We start from the raw sequence: 19,460 nt of genomic DNA, 5'->3' as shown, positions 1-19,460 counted from the left end.
CAGTGGGCTGGGCCTGCCACTATTAACCATTCTAAGGCCTATTCCAATTTAAGGAAAATCAGGGCTTGAATTATTCATGTTTGGCCTGAATTTACACCCCTAATTGAGGTCCTCTGCAATGTGGGGTTCTTAACTACATTGTCATGACTCTTTGCTTCAGCACCCATTATATCTGTAATATAGGCAGTTGGCCAACTCCTGAAACAAATGGTGAATTTTAATAATTTGATTTCTAGACTTTACTCTTACATGTTGAAGTATTAATAAAACCTATCTTCATTTGATTTTTTTTTTTTTTGTTTTGTTTTGTAACTTCATTTCATCATGTCATGTAAGCTTTGTCCCAACTATATGGGGACATGTACATGAATTTTGCTTTTTGTTCAGTGCCATATCCATCGTAAGATTGTGGGTGCTTAAACCATTTCATTTTATTTCTATCCTACTTCTTTTCAGTCTGTTTAGCCCTTTCAATTTGTAATATATCACTTTTTCTAGCGGATTCTGTATGTATGTGAACAAATCATTTTAATATATTTTCTCTCATTTTATAATTTATTGTAATTTTATTGTATGTTTTTGAAAATAAATCAGTTCTCTTCTTGCTTTTTGAAGCTAAAGTGTAATATAAGAAAATTTATCACTTTGGCCGAATTTGGCCTTCTATCCGACCAACCCGAAATGACCAAACCGATTATAGCAATTCTGGTTTCATGATTTTGCCCCAATTAATAATTGGATCGGTTCCATTTCTTGCATGCCGCAGACCGACTCAGACCCGAAAGCAATAATATTATTGAATATGTATGATGTTTTCTTATAATTTTTATCAAATTTTATGTTTGAAATGTTAAATTTGATAGACAATAAATAAGATAATATCAGTTAAAAATATTTAATTTATTAACATATAAATAAGTTAGTATTTTCTATCACTTTTATTAATGTTATATTGTCAAAGTTTAAGTTTTAAGTTATTATTTATATAAACAAATATAACTTTCCGTATAACCGGGTCTATTGGATCCAGATCCGATAGACTTGACTATTAACTAGGATTGTTGTGAGTCTATGATTTTATTCCAATTAACAATCGGTTCAAAAGTGGTTCTACCTGACCATAAACCAAACCGAACAAGTAATGGGTTTCTTTAAAGATGCTTTGTTTGAAATCAAATAAATATAATAGTAGGATAAAAGCATTTTTATCCCTTTAGCAAAGTGTTCTAAAATGACTTTGAGAGTGGTTACCTCCTAATTAGAACCAAATTATGGACACTTTTAATCAGGGGACATTATATACGGGTTTAAGATAGGCCTTCCATTTTCTTCCTATATATCTCCCAAACCCATCATATATAACCCCCAACCTTGGTGGCAATGAGATTCGACCCCTGGTCTCAGCTACAACTAGCTACAGATCCTACCAACTGAGCTATTATCATTTGACTATTGATTAGTGAATGAAATAATACCGGGAAAATCTATGATGCCAGAAAGACACGACACTAAAAAGACTTTGACCAATCAACCAACCCCCTTGTGAATTTTGATGAAACCCACCTCATTGGTTACCACATTTGATCATGTCTTTGTGGCATCATAATCGAACCCCATAATATGACATGACAGAGAAAATGAAAACAAGTGCATACTTCTAAAAGAATGTTTCCTGAATTTGAAAAATTCAACCATTGCCTCTTGTTTTGAATAATTTTCAGTTTTTTTTTTAATTTTTTGTGCTTCATTATATTGAGATTTCATATAGCATAGAAATGATAAAATAAAAAAGAAAAGAAAAGGACGCAAATGAGGCTTACTTGTTAGAGAAATGGCTGAACATAATTATTAAAATAATAGTGAAGATTATGAAAGCTTGAAAATACTGGGATATATACCATCTATGTTAACAGAAATTAGTCCACACCTGGTTAAATCATGACAAACATTCTATGTTCTATATAATAAGTAAGAGAAGCCAGAGTAAAAGAAGAAACAGTCTATATACTAGAACTAATAGAATCTCCAAGCCTGATGGCTGTGAGCTTGACTACTATTTTTTTAGCCTCCCCCTCAAAGAAAAAAAAGGCTATTATTATTATTATTATTCATTCTTTGATGGGATACCCACATTAGAATTTTCTCTACAAGCTTAAAGCCCTTACTACCATTGTATTCGCAGCAATGTCACTCAAATCAATTTATAAAAGATGCTCTCTGGGCTCATTGAACTCATTAAGGACTCCAGATGGCTAGATCACCTACAGAAATCTGAAATTCTCACATTTATAATCCATATGACCTTATGCAGTTGCAGTGCTGTTACTGGAGGCCCTTTGGTGAAGTGACGCTGAAGCGAATTCCATGATTCCATCCAATTTACAAAAGCCAACATCTTGCTCTTTCTTGGCCCAGATAGAAATGTAGTTAAGATGTTCAATGAGCTCATTGAACTTCAAGTTGGACTTACTCAATGAGCTTCAGTGAAAAATGTAATTCAAGCAATTGGTAAGGTTCCAAAATTGGGACTACTTCAAATCTCATAAAACTTGATTATATATATAATTTCCATCAGAGATGCATTGACATCTTCCCTTGTTCCTTTTTCACATTACAATGGTTGATGATTCTTGATTAAATGATTCTACCTGCAAAGGGTTTTGGGTCTCTGGATTTTGTTGGCACACTGGATGGACTCTTCTCTTTGACATAGTCAACCCTTTAGAAAAGAACCTGACCATTTATATATTTTAAACCTAGAAAGAAAACTATTTGCCAATTATGAATTAACTACTTCACTAGTGATTGTCTCCTTGTTAAGACTGACAGATATTGGTATTTTCTCACCAACTGATCTAATCCTCATATTTTAACCCATGGTTTACCAATTCTACTATTCTATTATAGTCTATAAATATAACACTCCCCCACTCCCAGAGTTAGCTTCAAAAGTTTTCATTTTTCAAACTGTATATTGTATACATCATCTCCTTCCCCAAACACCCCTCTCTCTCTCTCTCATAGACACACTTACACAAAGATTATTTATATTATGGTAAACCTATATTTAGTTTAATTGAAAGCACATCCATGATCCACATGATCCTACTTCTCTATCTCCAAATCATCTAAGTCATCTAAATTTAGTAGACCCACCTCACCCGGTCACCCTCTTCCTCCCTTTCTTCCCAAAGGGCACAGGCCCAATACACGGTTTTGACTCGAAGTAATAATAATAATAATAATAATTATTATTAATTTTTGTTTTATTTTATTTTTACAAATATATGTATATATACATATATATTTAAATTTTAGTTGAAGGAGAAAAGTAAAGAAAAAAAAAGTCGTCAAAATACAACAAAATAAGAGCTCGGATCGGGATCGGCCGATCAGTTGATCAAAAAGTTTTCCAAGGAAAAGAAAGACAAAATAGAACGAAACAAAGCGCATCTTTCCTTGTTCTCTTTCTCTCTCCCTCACGATCCCGGGTTCTCCATGGGAGAGGGAGAAGAACCTAGTTCTATTTTGTCAACGAATCTTTGTGCCTTCAGCTGAAATCGATCAAAACCCGTCCCTGATCTCCAATGCCGGATTCAAAAAGACCCCAAAGATCCAATTGGAGAAATACCCAGAAGAGATCCCCGTCTCTATCGATTTGTTTTCGTTCCAGTGAATCTGATGGTGAATTTCGCGGCTTTTTTTTGGGGATATCTGAACTGGGTTTCTAGGGTTCTCGTTGCCCTGACGACGAGGAGGCGACAGAGACGACGATGCAGCTTCATTTCTCTCCTAGCATGAAAAGCATCACGATCTCGAGCAGCAATGAGTTTCTTGACTTCATGAATATCAAGGTCGCAGCTCGCCACATCTCTTATCGGACTCTCTTCCATTCGATTCTCATCCTTGCCTTTTTGCTTCCCTTCGTCTTCATTCTCACGGCCGTCGTTACTCTTGAAGGTGTTAATAAGTGCTCGTCGCTCGGTGCGTATTATTATTCTCTTTCACTTTATCTATCGTTGCAAGTATTTCATAATTAAATTGAATAAGAATTAGATCTCTTGTAAGTTGTATTTCATACTGTTTACCCCATAAGTAGTAGTAGTTGTTTTGAGGCCAATAGTGGTTTAGTTTGCTTCAAGATTAGATACTTGCATAAATGGGAGCATTGCAGATATTCGGGGTTTGATTTGATTGAAATCGGATTTCTTTTGAATTGCTTTGTTTTGATTTTGATTGAGTTCTATAAGGAATTTTTTTTTTTTTTCGGGTGGGGGAGTTTCTTCCGATTAGTTGAATTTGAAGTCAAGCTCTTTTTGTCCATTGGGCTACTTCCAGATCTGTTCGACCAATTGATCTTTCTTAGGGTCTCATAGTGTTGGTTTGTCTGAACTCCTTCTTAAGGGTTTTGATTGAATTATTAGGTGACAGAATACTTCCTCGTTGTTGAAGCACCAGTTCGGTGGTGGTTTTTAACAATAAAACCTATAACTTGTTGGATATGATCCATGTTAACATGTGCCACTTAAATTCTTAACTTCTTATCATTTTGTATTGAAAAAAGTACTAAAAGAAAGCTAATAATGATGACTTCTGCATATCAAACACATTACATCATTAATTTCACATTGCAATATCACATTTAATGATAGAATTTAATTTTCCACTACAAAATACTGATCAATTCCAATCAGAAAAGTACAAAGACATTATTTAAAATCATAGATTTTCATATAGCAAGTACACAAACAGATAAACAAAGTTAATAGCATGGAGACCCCAAGAAAACAAGTATTTCAACACACCAAATCCAAGCAAATAAACAAAATAACAACATAGTGGGAGGATTGTTGGTGGGTTATACATATCTTTGCCTTGAATACTCTAGATTGTGTACAACATCTCCTTATACAACCATGAAATTATCTCTGTTCTCTGATTGTGCTGAAACCTCACCTTTTGAACTTGCTTGGGACCTTGGTTTTAGGTGGACCCTTAAAGATTTTGAGAGTGATGAGGTCTTTTCACTCATGTTTTTTTGAGAGATATATTTTTTTTTCCGTTCCAAATAGAATAGATTCTCGAGTTTTGGTTCTTGACTTTTGGGCCATTTTTCCTGCTCTTTCTTCAAAAATCTTAATACTGCCATTCCCCCCTCCCTTTCGTGTTAATGCCCTTCAGGATGGTCCTAGTCCCTCTAAGATTAAATCATATTTTTGGGAAGCTATGTGAAGATCATCAGTACCAGATAGATGCTCTAGTGCAGGTGAAAAACTTTGATTCTCCCCCTTCATTTGTGTTCCCTTGCCTTAATTCTGGTGATAATGTTAACCATCTCTTCTTTATTTTCTCCTATATGTCGGTTATTTGAAACCACTTTCTCCATTTTTTTCTGGCTTTTCTTGGTCCCCTGCAGTTGACATTGAGGTCTTCTGTGAAACCAACTTTGCTTCTCTTGGCAGTAAGAGGGCAAAGATTATGTGGAGATCTATCAGAGCCACAGTTCTTTGGAGTGTGTTGACTGAGAGAAATTCTAGAATTTTTACCAATAAGAAGATGGAGGTCAGAGCTATTATTGATCTCAATGCAATGAGGATAGCCCACTGGATTTCAACTAGAGAAGAGTTCAGTGGTGCATCCATGGATGGTATTTTGAGGGGCTGGTGCTGAATTTGCTTCAAGGAGACAACAACAGGCTGGATACTGGACTACCCTGGAACATGGGATGATAAAATTTCATTTTGATGGATTCTCTTCCTTGGGGTGCTTAAGTTTATATTTAGGAAGGAAAAGGCTTTGGCTGCCTACTTGTTCATTTGGGTCCACAGCAACTAATAGCCTTGCTGATTTTCTTGCTATAGAAGGTGCATGTGAACAAGTGGGAACTTGTTTGGGGGGTTCCAGGTCCAGGGGTTTTTTATTGCAAGTTGGTTCTGTTCTTTATTTATTATTATTTTTTGGCTCAGTCATCTATGAGAGGGTGGGCCTTGGCACAGCGGTTAGGCTAGTGTTTTAAAAGCACAAGGCGCAAGGTGAGGCATGCACCTTTTTAAGGCAAGGTGCAAAAATACAAAAGATTGCTAAAAAATAAAAATAAGTCAGAAAATTCAAAAAATGCGAAAATAAAAATATTAAACATAAATATAAACTTAAAATTTAAAATAATGGTTTAAAAAACCTATTATCTAAAATTAAAATACATAAACATAACATGTAAAGCATATTCAAATGAAAATTTAAAAATAAAATAAAACATATACAACATTAGCAAACAAGTCCATGTTAAGGTCAAGTAGCTAATGTGATGTAAAACATATTACATTCCTGATTCTACGAGTCGCCTTTGTGCCATGCCCCTCGAGGCAAGCCCAAACAAGTCCATGTTAAGGTCTTAAATTCTTAATTCTCACACAAAAAATAATGATTTTATAATTTTAATTGCCTTTTAAGAAGATATTTTATTAAGATTAATGAATGAACAACATTAGCAAACAGGGGGTTCTTCGCTTCTCCAATTTGCTAATGTTGTTCATTCATTCATCTTAATAAAATATCTTCTTAAAAGGCAATTAAAATTATAAAATCATTATTTTTGTGTGAGAATTAAGAATTTAAGACCTTAACATGGACTTTTTTGGGCTTTCCTCAAGGGTTGTGGTCAGGGGTCCGGGGGTAGAGCCCTCAGCCCAGCTGCTTGGTTCCAAAAAAGTAAAAAAAAAACATACAATTTTCAAAAGGCGCATGCCTGGGCCAAGGCGCATCAGGCGCACTAGGCATGTGCCTTTTGAAAGTGCTGCGCCTAGGACCTGGGCGAGGTGCCTATCCTAAAATGTGCCTCGCCTGTGTGCCTAGGCATGCCTTTAAATCACTGGGTTGGGCTACTCCATCTGTACCTCCCCAGACCACACATTGGTGGGAGCCTGCCTAATGCACTGGTTCAGTCATCTATGAGCTGTATTTTTCTTTATCTTCTGGATTGCATTGTTCTTGTTTCTTGCCTTTTGTCTCCTACTATTAGGTAACCTTTTTTCAATACTGCTTAATACAAAATCTATTTGATCTGTTTCAATGATGAAAAACAGCAAATTGAATCCAAGAAAGTATTGCAGTAATGAACAACATACTCAATATATTCTCTCTCTATATATTGTAGCGGAGACTTGGGATTGAATCTCACCTGCACCTGGGTTGGGGTATGGGCTTACCCCTGTTGTGTAGCCATTGTAGCAAAAAAAAAAAAAAAGAAAAAAAAGATAAAGTGCCTGTCTTTCCCTTCCCTTTGCCTATGAAGGTGCCTCACTTGCATGCAGATATGACATGGTACTAAGGCACTCCTCAGAAAATGTCTTGGCACCTAGGCAGGCTGCTGGCACCTAGGTGTTGCCTTGATCTATGAACCTTTTTATTTGTTGGTATTGGCTGTGTTCCATGGCATGGTTCTTATTATGTTTTTCTCATTTCTGGGTCTTTGGTTCTACTAAACTGTTTGATTGCTCTTCATTTGCAAATTATTTTGTTCGTTGATATATATTTTTTTTGAAAAAAGGAAAAGTATTATATTAATCTGAACAAAACATATACAGAATTCTACGCAATAAGATAGTGAGCAGGGAACAGTATTCTCTTTGTACACCACTATTCTGAATGCATAGATACAGAAAGATTAACTAAAGTAAAAAAAGAGTATATTCTTCCCCAAAAACCTTTCATTACTGTATCTTTAGTATTATATCTTAGTATTATTTTTATTCTCAAATTGACTCCTACTTCTGTCGAAAATGACCAAACCACTGCTGCTGGTATTACTCCCCATATGATCTTCCCTTTTCTTGGCAGTCCTTTTTGCTGCCAACATGATAGCAAATTAGCAACACCTCAAGTCTTTTGGAAAGCACAGTTGTACCTCAGAAAGTCTCAAATATTTTGCCCATAGCTCCCTCACAAACTTGCAGTGGATAAATAGATGGTCCACCCCTTCAGTGTCTTCACCACACATGCACCTGCTTGGTTCCACCATCATCCCTCTTCTAGCAAGGTTGTCTTCTGTTAAACACTTCCCAAAGAGGCTATCCAAACCAAAAAGCTACTTTGTTTGTTGTTGTTGGTTTCATTTTCAATTTTAGTTTTGATTGTTGGGTTGTAGGTTTCAATTTTAATTTTGATTGTTGGGTTCCTTTTTATGGTGACAACAACTTTTCACTTAATGTTGTTATTCCCTTTAACTGACTGATCCTCAATATTGAGATTATATAATCTTCAAACACTAGTATGCTTAATTTTTTTACTCTTTTAAGTCTAGTATCCCCCTGCTTTGTTTGGTTTCATATGGTTATTAATTCTTCGGCTGATTTGGTGGTTCAAAATTTTCCCCTGGTGGGCCGTGGGTTGTCATTGGTTTTTTGAAAGACTTGTTTGTGGTAGATCTTATTGTTGCTATATCATTTAGATAGGTATTGTGAACATTTGTGTCAATCTAGAAGGAGAACTAGACAGTTTTGGGAAGACTCATCATTTGTGTCTCTTTTTCTTTTGATAATCTTTCTTTCTATATATACTTTCAGAATTTCAATATATATGTATTTATGTAAATATTAAATGTTTCTTATTCTTTCCACAATGCCATCAATACACTATAATCATTTTAACTTTATTCTCTCCTTCAGATTGTTTGGGCAGGAGATTGGGACCAAGGTTTCTTGGTAGGGCAGATGATTCAGTGGTAAATATCTATTTCTTACCATATACTTTTGAGTTTGTGATCAAGTTTGTAGCAACATTCCTGAATCCTGATATAGTAGAAAGTTTTTGATTAAGTTCATAGCAACATACCTAATATAGTGATTGGTTGTGTGCAGAGGGTGGTTAAAGATTTATACAAGATACTAAATCAAGTGAATTCTGAGGAAATCCCAGCTGACCTCAAGCTTCCGGAATCTTTCAGCGAACTTGTCTCAGAAATGAAGAACAACCAATATGATGCCAAAACATTTGCTATCAAACTAAAGGCAATGGTATGTAATCAAGTTACTGAAGTAACCCTTTAATTGTTATCAAGAATAGGCTTAATGAAGTGGTTTATGGTTTCAAGTAGAAGTCCAAGGGTTATTACAATCATTAATTAGAAAATTTTCCTTTAAGTGTTCTCGTCTTTAATTAATTTACACAATCTTCAAGAGTTCCCAATTGCTTCCTGAAAACCATACTCTCTTTTCCTTTGAGAGTTGTTGCCTCAGAGAGCCAATTAGTTTGAATTGAGATTTGAAACTGTAGAATTAATATGTTAGCAGTGGCTAACCACGAGAAAATTCCAAAGCTCTAGGGCCTGTTTTGATAACAGTATTGTATTGAATTTGAATCTTCATTGAGATGGTATTGATAACAGAGAGCCAATTAGTTTGACTTGAGGTTTGAAACTGTAGAACTAATATGTTATCAGTGGCTAACCACGAGATAATTCAAAAGCTCTAGGGCCTGTTTTGATAACAGCTCTATTTAACCTTAACCAACATGGTACTGTTTCATTCGTTATCATAGTTTATCAAACCATATAGGAAATTCTAGGCAAAATTGTCTTTTAGATATGATGATTTACCAGTGTTACCTAGAATTGCGTTAAGTTGTATATAAAATTAGGGAACCAACCTAGAATTTAGTTTTTCTTTTAAAATTCTATTGCCTAGAATAGAATGAAAAGAAAATCCTGGAAAATGGCTGACCTGTTTAATTGCTTTGTTAGTTTTGGCTTACATATACAAAAGCTCCTTACTGCATATGCTTCACTCTGGGTTCTTTGAAGGCTTTGCGTTTGCCTCTCTCTTTCTCCCCTCCCCCTTCTTTACTTGTTTCTTTATTTTGCCACTTTTTTATTCATTTTATTTAGCTTTTCTTTCGTTTATGGCTTATTGGAAGATTTTTTGTCTGTCCAGCATCTAGATGTTCCATAGAATTATGTTAGGACATAGTAATTTTTCTTTTTGTGCATTATGTTTCTTTGATGCACATGTGTGTATTTGTTTCAATTAGAGAATATTTATCCATGCAGATGGAGAAATTTGACAGGGAAGTCAGAGCATCCAAGTTTGCTGAGCTGATGAATAAACATTTTGCAGCAAGTGCTATTCCAAAAGGCATCCACTGTCTCTCTCTGCGATTGACTGATGAATATTCCTCCAATGCTCATGCGCGCAGGCAGTTGCCATCTCCAGAGCTACTCCCCTTGCTCTCTGACAACTCTTACCACCATTTTATCTTGGCATCTGATAACATCCTTGCTGCTTCTGTTGTGGTTGCTTCTACCATCCAGTCCTCACTAAACCCCGAGAAAATAGTCTTCCATGTAATCACTGATAAGAAGACTTATGCGGGTATGCACTCATGGTTTGCACTGAACCCTCTCCCTTCAGCAATTGTTGAGGTGAAAGGTGTTCATCAATTTGACTGGTTAACAAGAGAAAATGTACCTGTTCTAGAAGCTGTAGAGAGTCACCATGGAATCAGAAATTACTACCATGGAAACCATGTTGCTGGGGCCAATCTCAGTGAGACTACTCCACGGATGTTTTATTCAAAATTACAGTCAAGAAGTCCAAAGTACATTTCATTACTCAACCATCTCCGCATCTATCTCCCAGAGGTAATTGGATGAAACATGGATCTTTTTCAAGAAGTCCAAGAACTAGGTTTTGAAGTGATCATAATGAGCTTGGCATTGTCTTAGGAATATTTGATTTAGAACAATCAAATGAAGCCATAAAAAAAATAAATAAAAACTAATGCTCATTCCATTGAAGCAATATGGATGTGTTTCCTGCATGGTTCTCATTGCAATTCAGGTTTTGAAATAGGGAACACAAAAGAAATTCAATTTTCCTTCTTGGGGGTTCATGAGTTCATCTATATTTGGAAAATATGCACCTTGTATAAAGAGGGAAAGAAAAGGAAATAGTAAACATGAAGTGACAATCTTTAATAGTTCAAAGCAAGGATTATGATTTGTACATATACCTTGCTATTCACCTGGGCTGTTTTTGTTCATATACCTTGCTGTTTTTGTACATATACCTTGCTATTCACCTCTTTGGATGGTAAGGAGATTTCTATTTCTGTAATAAAATTCAAATTTACTGTTGACTATTCTATACATACATTATATGTATTTTTATATGCATATGTATATATAAGGAAATAAGGATACCTCTTAAGTACTTTTCTTTGGATTATCAAAAACCTCCTTGCATTTACATTAGGGGAGAAGATGATAAATACTGAAAGTGGAAAGCTTATAGAAGGTGTTTGAAAAAGAGGGGCTAAGCTTATAGAATGTGGATTTATGAGCGCCTTCTCTTGCTCCATGTATTTTCCCTTTTCTTTTTCTTTTTATTTTGGGGGTGTGGGGATGGTTAGTGTATTGCTTCTTGGTTCCTGGCCTAATTCTTAATCTTTTCAAGGCTTAGGGTATTGTTGAGGATATTGTACTTTGTATTTTAATTGTTTCTATAAAGATCTGTCCAAGTGTTCTCATAGCTTACTTTGTTGTGTATTATGAACAGCTGTTTCCAAACCTTGACAAGGTGGTCTTTTTAGACGATGATGTTGTAATTCAGCGTGACCTGTCTGCACTGTGGGAGATTGACCTAGAAGGCAAGGTTAATGGGGCTGTGCAAACCTGTAAAGGTGAAGATGAGTGGGTAATGTCAAAACGCTTCAAGAACTATTTCAATTTTTCTCATCCCCTCATAGCAAAGAACTTAGATCCTGATGAATGTGCATGGGCATATGGGATGAACATTTTTGATCTACGTGCATGGAGGAAGACAAATATCAGAGAGACATATCATTTCTGGTTGAAGGAGGTAAAGGACAAATTCTATCCTCATCATCGTTATCGTTAGCTTCCTTTTTCATCTTTTACTTCTACCCCCATGAAAGAAAGAGGCTTGGGGGGGGGGGTGGAGTAGACAGGAGAACATAATTGAGCCTGTTATCTGGATTGCCCAGAACATCTTTTTCATGGAGTTGCTGATTTCCCAGTTGTAAGCCATCAACTGGAGTGGCCCAACCCATTTTGTGCCATATGCACAGCATAATGGGATACCATGATAAGGTCATACATCCTATTTACTCAAGGGTACTGGAAATTGGTGGATTTGAGCGACTTTGATCACTCACCACTGTTTTGTGGAGTCCTTTTATGCTGGATTATTTGAGTTCATTCTGCCAAGTTGACCACATGTATATAAACGGGTTATTTGTTCAGAATCCCTCATAGTTCAGCTACAACTGGGATCATTCACTTGACCAAGCTCTCTTTCTTATCACTGTCATTTCTTCTTGATGCAGAATTTGAAGTCAAACTTAACAATGTGGAAGCTTGGGACATTACCACCTGCTCTGATTGCATTCAAAGGCCATGTTCACCCAATTGACCCTTCTTGGCACATGCTTGGATTGGGTTACCAGAATAATACTGACATTGAGAGTGTGAAGAAGGCTGCAGTTATCCACTACAATGGCCAGTCCAAACCATGGCTAGAGATTGGCTTTGAACATCTCCGGCCATTTTGGACCAAGTATGTCAACTATTCCAACAATTTTATAAGGAATTGCCACATCTTGGAGTCATAATAGATCAAATGAACAAGTGGGAAACAGAAAGGGATAGGTGACAGAAAGATTTAACTGGGATGGTGGATTCCCGTTAATTTTGCAGCTCCTAATTTTCGTGATATTCATTTAAGGAAAACAAGAAATTTGGCCATGCGGGTAATACTCTTGGATTCAGATACTCTGCTGTCCCTCCCACTTCTACAGAGAGGACCTGTATTACTGGTGGTCATGGGAAACATTCTTTCAGTCTGTGACATAGCCATCCATGCTTTATTTTTTGGTCAAAGGACAAATACCAAATCTGTCTCCTGAAGGGCATTCAACATTGCCTTATCCTTTGGCAGGAAGAGCGCTAGATGTGCGCACAGGTAGAATAAGGGTAATAGAATACAAGCAGAATTCCGAAATTGGATGTCAGTTGGATATGCAGATATTTGCAAGAAATGGGAAGACTTGTTCTTTTGTAAGGTACCCCTAGATATCTTTCTTCTATTATATTTTTTCATCTTTTGTTTTTTAATGGTTGAGTCCCCCCATTTTTTTTGGTTCCATATTCGTCATTGTGATTCTTAGAAAGTGGTTCTTGGAGATTTGTGTTACGGATCCCATTTGATTGGGAGTTATTCTTAGGTATTTGTTACGCACGATTCATGAGAATATTGAAATGTGCAGATAATTCTCTCTCTCTCTCTCTCTCTCTCTCTCTCCCTCTCTCTCTCTCCTTTTGCCAGAAATGGCTTTAATTTAAAAATTTACAGCAAAATGTAGAATACGGGGGCCCGTCAACGGGTAGGCCATGAAGTAGCTGGAACAATGTTCAGCCCACTTTTGTTGTTGGTAGATTCCTTCTGGCTTATGCTGGATGGTCGACTGGGAAATGGGAACTTGACAAATACTGGTCGACCTAATATTCGTTTTGAAAGCAAATACTGATTACCCAACATTAATCAACCAGGATTATCAGCTCAAAGGAGAAAAGTGCTCGAGGCCTGGAGGTCGACGGATTTTGTGTTCGTCTCGAGGCCTCCAACCTTTGAATAATTTGCTGATTTACTAAGTAGCTGAAATCCCACATTGGGTGCCTACATTCATGTTTCATCTCAACACATTGCTCGTAGGAGAAAACTGACCGAGTCTGGTTGGAGCATCTCTAATGACAGGGAAAGAGACATCCATGTTGCTAATAGGTGCTCGTAGTCTCGTACAAAGCAACTTATGTTGATTTCAGTCCTTGAATCACAAATGGCTCTAAGTGAGGCCCAAACTGTACCACCAAACATTTGGATCCACTGCAATTCCTCGGCACATCTTCTTCCTCGGATCATCCACACAGCCCCAAACAACCAAAACATTTGACCTGATTTGTCTTGTAAAGGTGCATTCAGAAGTCAGAACAGAAGTCGTCGTGAGATTAATTAGTTTCCCTTACGTAGGCATAAGCAGCAGGATAACAGAAGAAGTAATATGTTAGGTTATGCCTTCTCTCGTGTAGAAAGGCCTCCGCCGCTTAATGCTGCAACTGCAGAGTCCAGAAATCCAGTTTGGCTTTTATTAATGTCTGCTGCCAAAGTAGGTAGTATTATAATTATTGCCTTCTCTGTAAATGTGATTGCTATCCACTTCCCCTTCCATGGGTAACCGCCATGAATTCTTACCCTCAATACCAGAAGCCAAAGAGATGCTAGTAAGCAGCATCCATTATCAGGGGCAAATCCAAGGCCAGCTACACTCAATTTGTTTAGCCCTGTGGAAAAGCCACCAATTGAGGAATTCTTGCATCTGTGCCTCACAGCATGTATTGAGAACATCTTCCAATGACAAATATGGGAACATCCCCTACGGATGTGAGATGTCTCACAGCAAACATCCCAACCGTGTATTGAGAACATCTTCCAATGACAAATAGGGGAGATGTTACCGATGCACATTGAGATGTGCATGTATGAAGCCAATGCGAGCTTATGAGCGTCTCGGTCTTGTTTATATCCTTAATGTCGTATACAAATATTGACTGATTGAACCTGACTCTCATCATTGCAGTAGCCACAAAAGGGCACTTGTGAGAGCCTTCTCCTTCCATATAGACAAGTTTTCCAGGTGTCTGGAATTACAGCAAAAAGGGCACTTGTAGCAGGCTAGTTAACATGTTGTCCTCAGTCCTCACCTCACCTTGGATCACTTTTCATTACTTTGCATGCATCATGAAACGAAATGACATATTTTTCCTTATGTTTTTCTTTTGGGTTCAGTTAAAACTTATCCATTTTAATTAACTACCTAAACTTCATTTTGTGCAAGATTCCCCTTCAAGTTCAAGTAAAGCAAATATACACCCCAATTGCATTTCATCTGGAAATGCCCCTATACACAACATGTTGTAGACATTTTTAAATGCCCAAATTTGAACATTTAAAAATGTCTAGGACATCACTTGATTCGCACAAGAGATAAAGAGCATCTTCCATCCATTTTCTCGATAGAATGAGAGCGAAGGTGTTTATTTGCTTGATTTGTGATAGATAGCGAATACATTCTCTTCTCAGAAGAAACACATTCTTATTTTCTTGCTGGTGAGAGTTGTAGTAATGGTCAGTGGTTTTTCTTTGCCAATGCTTACCAAGCTATTTGTAACAGCTGGGGCATGTATCTGAACTCGAGTGGGAATCTTCTCTCATCTTTAAGTGAATGAATTCTATATTTAAAGAAAATATATTTTAGGGGGAATCTAAGACAAAATAATGAAGTTTAACATTTATTTTTCAAAGGGAACATCCCAACTACAATGTCAAATGTGGTTTGGAAAATATTTTCTAGTAATTGTTTCTTCTGCTACTTCTTTTTGATGGGTTGTAATTGTTTCTTCATGGCCCCATTTTAATATTATTATGTGATTGCTTCACTGGAATATAGGACTGACCTTAGAAGAGAGTCAATCCACTTGATGTTAAAGACTTAAAGTTGGTTGCAAGGAGATCGGATCTTCTCCTCACACATGGAGCCTCACACCAACCTCATAGTCACATCCTATGGTGCATTTATTGTTTACGAGAAATATTCCCAATGAACAATGAGATGTGTATGTGAAATCGTTGTGAGGCGCCCTGTGGGAGGAACAGATCCCAATCAGGTTATAAGGCATTCTTCTTACTGACGAGGCATGGGTTCAAACTGGGAAAGGCAGGTTCTTCAAATACTGCCTAAACCAAAGGGTTGTGCCTCCTTGAAGATTAAAAAACATTATCTCAAGTTGCGCTGGCTTGCACATGAATTTCTTGTTAATGGGCTGCACGTGCACCCTATCATTAACCTACTTGACTAAGTCTTGCATATACCCCCTATTAAAGGCTGAAGTTCATCACTAATATAGAAAAAGGAAAAAAAAGAGATATACCTTTTAATACAATGTAGATTCAATGTTTTTATTTTTTGTTTTTTTATAAAATTAGATTCAATGGATAGGACTGTGCAGTGTGTACTCGGTTCAGTTGCGCGCGCGCGCTCTCTCTCTTTCATAACAAGAAATTGCTTTTCGTGAACGTATCAAGAAACTAAGTAAAGAGATTAATTTAAGATGGATGATAGTTATATTTATCAAATCTTTCATAAAGAAGAAAAGATTACGTTGAAGTTTGGTAAATTTAATAGGGAGAAGAAATCCTCATAATTTGCTTCTCCCATCTCCTAATCCAACTTAATGCGAAAATGCTAAATCACCCTCTTACCGGAATATGAATAATTGAACACGATTCACTATTAATACCAAGTAATTGCCCCATGATTTACTTTATTAATTGATTTATTTATTTTTATGGCAACCGAGGAGTAAACAACTTGTGATTCATTCACCAGAAGACAAAGTAATGAGCCATTCGGTTCAGTCACTTCAGCCGCTAGTAAACGGCCCCACCTCCCTAAGAATCAATCCGTCGTTATTCTGTATATTCCCTATTCGAAAGTTAACAAGAGCAGAACGTACAAAGAATTTTTCCAAAGGAAACAAATCAATAATCCGAATATTTCCATGGTCTTAGGAGATTGGAAGAGAATGAAGGATGGATTCATTGACCACAGATTTCGATGGCTTTGAAGCCTCTAAAGTCGCCTCGTCTTCTGGGATTTTAATCAGCTCTGCTGACTCCAATAAAAGCACCATCTCTTTTCGCTTAGATTTCTGAACCAGAATTAAAATACACAAAAAGAAGAACAGTTTCTGATCCAAGTAGACAACCCATGAACGTCTCTCACTGTTTGGGGTGCTGTTTATATTGTTTCTACGCCAGCCCAGTTGCTGAGGTTTTCAATTTCTTAGAGCACCCAGACGCTGTTTTGGCCTTTTGGGTCTGTTCTTCGCTTTATAATTGTACGACTAACAGGTTTTAGTTTCAGTAAAGATTTGTTTCCTTTTACATACTTCTGTTTTGATTTGTAATATTTGTAGAGGATTTATATCAACATTCCGGCGGATTTTCTTTTTCATTTTGGGTATCAGATGTCGAATTTATGATTTTGGTCGATAATTTAGCTTCTATTTTCAATTGTAACCTCAAGTTTCGGAAGTTTTCTTAAACAACCGGCCAGGTTCTGATTTTTGTGCGGACCCAACTTTAAATTTTTAGTTGAGTGGATTCTGATTTTTCACACTTGACGGAATGCCCAGTTATCATGATCGTGCATTTCATCCATCCTCTTCATTGAATACTCGAATCCTTTGGAGAAGACCCAATTGAAGATCTTGGGTGGTTTCTTTTTTCGAAAGCTGTAAAATCTTCAGAGATGTCTGGGTTGCATGATCAGATAGAGATCAAGTTCCGTTTGACGGACGGGTCAGATATTGGCCCCAAAAGTTATCCTGCTGTTACTAGTGTTGCCACCTTGAAGGAAAGCGTAATTGCTCAGTGGCCTAAAGGTTGGTTTTCTGTGTTTTTACTTTTTGTAGTTTTGAAGGGAAGTTATGGTGGAAAACTTTTCTCTTAATCTGCTCTACGTCAGAACTATATTTTGGAGTCTGTATTATTATGGTTTTTGTTTTAAGTTTAGGCTGGGCAACTTTTGTTTTCTGAGAGACAACAATGGTTAAGATGGTGAATTGGTATGTAACAAAAATGTATTTGTTGAAAATCCAGTTGTATTAGTTTTCTTGCTCTGCATGTCAACTTCCAGATCTGTTAGAGAGGTCATTCATTCTTTTGCAAATTGTCTTTTAGAATAGTCTTTGAAATGTTTGGATGATTTCTTTGACAACTAGAAACCGACCACGTAGAAAAATAAATCATCTGATCTGAAGTTAAAAGAGAATCTTGCATGGTCTAATCAACATCTCATTGTCTTCATTATTAACAAGGTTGGGAATCACCTGTAATAACTCGAGATCTTGGGGAGCTCCTTCCGAAGAGAGAATATGCTGGAAATAATTAACAGCTTCCTGACCCGTCTCCTCGTGATTATTAGTCAAAATTCCATGGCTCTTTTTGATTCGGGATATGTAGTTTTTTCTTAATCCAGTAGACAACTCTGTCTGTTGTTAATGGATTTCAATTGGCTGTTTTCTTCAGCAGAGAAGGAGAATGGTCCGAAGACAGTGAAAGATTTGAAGATAATAAGTGCAGGAAAGATATTGGAGAACAACAGAACACTGAGAGAATGCAAGAGTCCAATATATGGCCTCCCAGGGGGAGTTATAACCATGCACGTTATTGTTCAACATCGTTCAGACAGAATTTCAGGTATACTTCAAAATTTTCTGATGCTCTGGCAAGAAAAAAGGCAGAAAAAAACGCAACATGCTCCCTAAGCCCCATTTTGTACAGTAGCTCATTGATTTTCTTGACTCCTGCTACACAACCCTCCAAATAGAGTAAAGCAAAGGCAAGGCCAACTGAATAAATCTATAAATCTATAGTATCACTTGCACTGATCTTTGTTTTGAAATTGAAGTTTGGAACTGCTAAACATCTTCTTGTTTAATCAAAGGTCCTCTGTGTAGAATCTGATCAGCCTGATAATTGCCAAATCCTAACTGATGCCAAAAAGATGGCTATGTTTCAGATTAGGTTCTTTTGATAATCCATTATTCATTGAATTTCATTCAATTACTTTTTCCTCTTTACCTCCTAGATTTTTGGTTCTGGGGTTTCTGATTTGGCCTGATCCTTTAATGGAACAGAAAAGAAAGTATCAGACCTTGAAAAACAGAACAAGTGTGGTTGTGTTATTCTATAATTTGCAGTTTCAGATGGTGGAAGGGAACATCAAAGTCACAGGCAGGTATGTGGTTTTTATTGGAGTATCCATATCGCTATATCAGGCCTTTAATCTTGTGTGCTAAACATGAAATTTTGTTCTTTGGTTCTCTTTCACGAATAGAGCCGAGTGCTGGAGCTGGTATAGATATCGAAGTTGGTAACCATCATGGAAATCTTGGCAGCTGACGTGAAGTACATCTGATCAAAGCTCATTTTACTATGGGCCCATGAGTTCTCTTTAAGGCTGTTGCCTTCCTGTAAATTTTTAATACATGTAATTTCTTGGAGCCCATTCGACTCTACAATTTTTAATTCATATCCCAGGCTTTCTGTTTACCTTATCGGCATGATACTGTCATACTTTTACTCTCCCTGGAATTGGAGAGAGAGAGAGCTAGCGAGATGGGCTAACTTGTTTCACTCATTGAGGAACTGGATCTGAATCTCAAGAGGATTTCCAAACACACACATACACAGAATAGGATGTATAAAAAGGAAGCCCCAATGGGCAAATTATTTATCTGCAATTAACACACAGTAGGGCCGTAGGGTCTCACTTATGTGGTGTCAAAGTGGGAATCTAGTACAAATATAAGGTGCCAAATGGGGCTC

At 36.9% G+C, this 19,460-nt stretch overlaps 2 protein-coding genes across 12 annotated transcripts; both read left to right on the top strand.

The window, feature by feature from the left end:
* The first annotated feature begins 2,948 nt into the window (after positions 1-2,948).
* LOC148863256 (putative galacturonosyltransferase 14) lies at positions 2,949-13,291 on the top strand. Its single transcript, XM_088979190.1, has 6 exons — positions 2,949-3,984; positions 8,664-8,719; positions 8,856-9,011; positions 10,043-10,633; positions 11,550-11,852; positions 12,340-13,291. Exons 1-6 carry the CDS (start codon positions 3,774-3,776, stop codon positions 12,622-12,624), a joined length of 1,602 nt encoding a protein of 533 aa, XP_088835316.1. The 5' UTR covers positions 2,949-3,773; the 3' UTR covers positions 12,625-13,291.
* A 3,148-nt stretch (positions 13,292-16,439) lies between these two features.
* On the top strand, positions 16,440-19,184 carry LOC148863255 (membrane-anchored ubiquitin-fold protein 2-like). 11 transcript variants are annotated; one of them, XM_088981728.1, is made up of 5 exons: positions 16,440-16,979; positions 17,264-17,512; positions 18,162-18,329; positions 18,770-18,870; positions 18,970-19,184. In XM_088981728.1, the coding sequence occupies exons 2-4, from the start codon at positions 17,380-17,382 to the stop codon at positions 18,823-18,825; spliced, it is 357 nt and encodes a 118-aa protein (XP_088837854.1). In that variant the 5' UTR covers positions 16,440-16,979; positions 17,264-17,379; the 3' UTR covers positions 18,826-18,870; positions 18,970-19,184. The 11 variants fall into 11 exon arrangements, with proteins under 11 accessions (XP_088837854.1, XP_088837856.1, XP_088837852.1 ...); XM_088981724.1 differs by having other exon boundaries at positions 16,502-16,944; positions 18,159-18,329; XM_088981729.1 differs by having other exon boundaries at positions 16,532-16,944.
* The last annotated feature ends 276 nt before the right edge of the window (positions 19,185-19,460 follow it).

The sequence above is a fragment of the Nelumbo lutea genome, chromosome 3, assembly GCF_056320005.1.
Source record: "Nelumbo lutea isolate HS-2025 chromosome 3, American lotus-T2T, whole genome shotgun sequence".
Lineage (NCBI taxonomy): Eukaryota > Viridiplantae > Streptophyta > Magnoliopsida > Proteales > Nelumbonaceae > Nelumbo > Nelumbo lutea.
The sequence above is the reverse complement of the archived record's forward strand: the minus strand, read 5'-3'. Positions and strand labels throughout refer to the sequence as shown.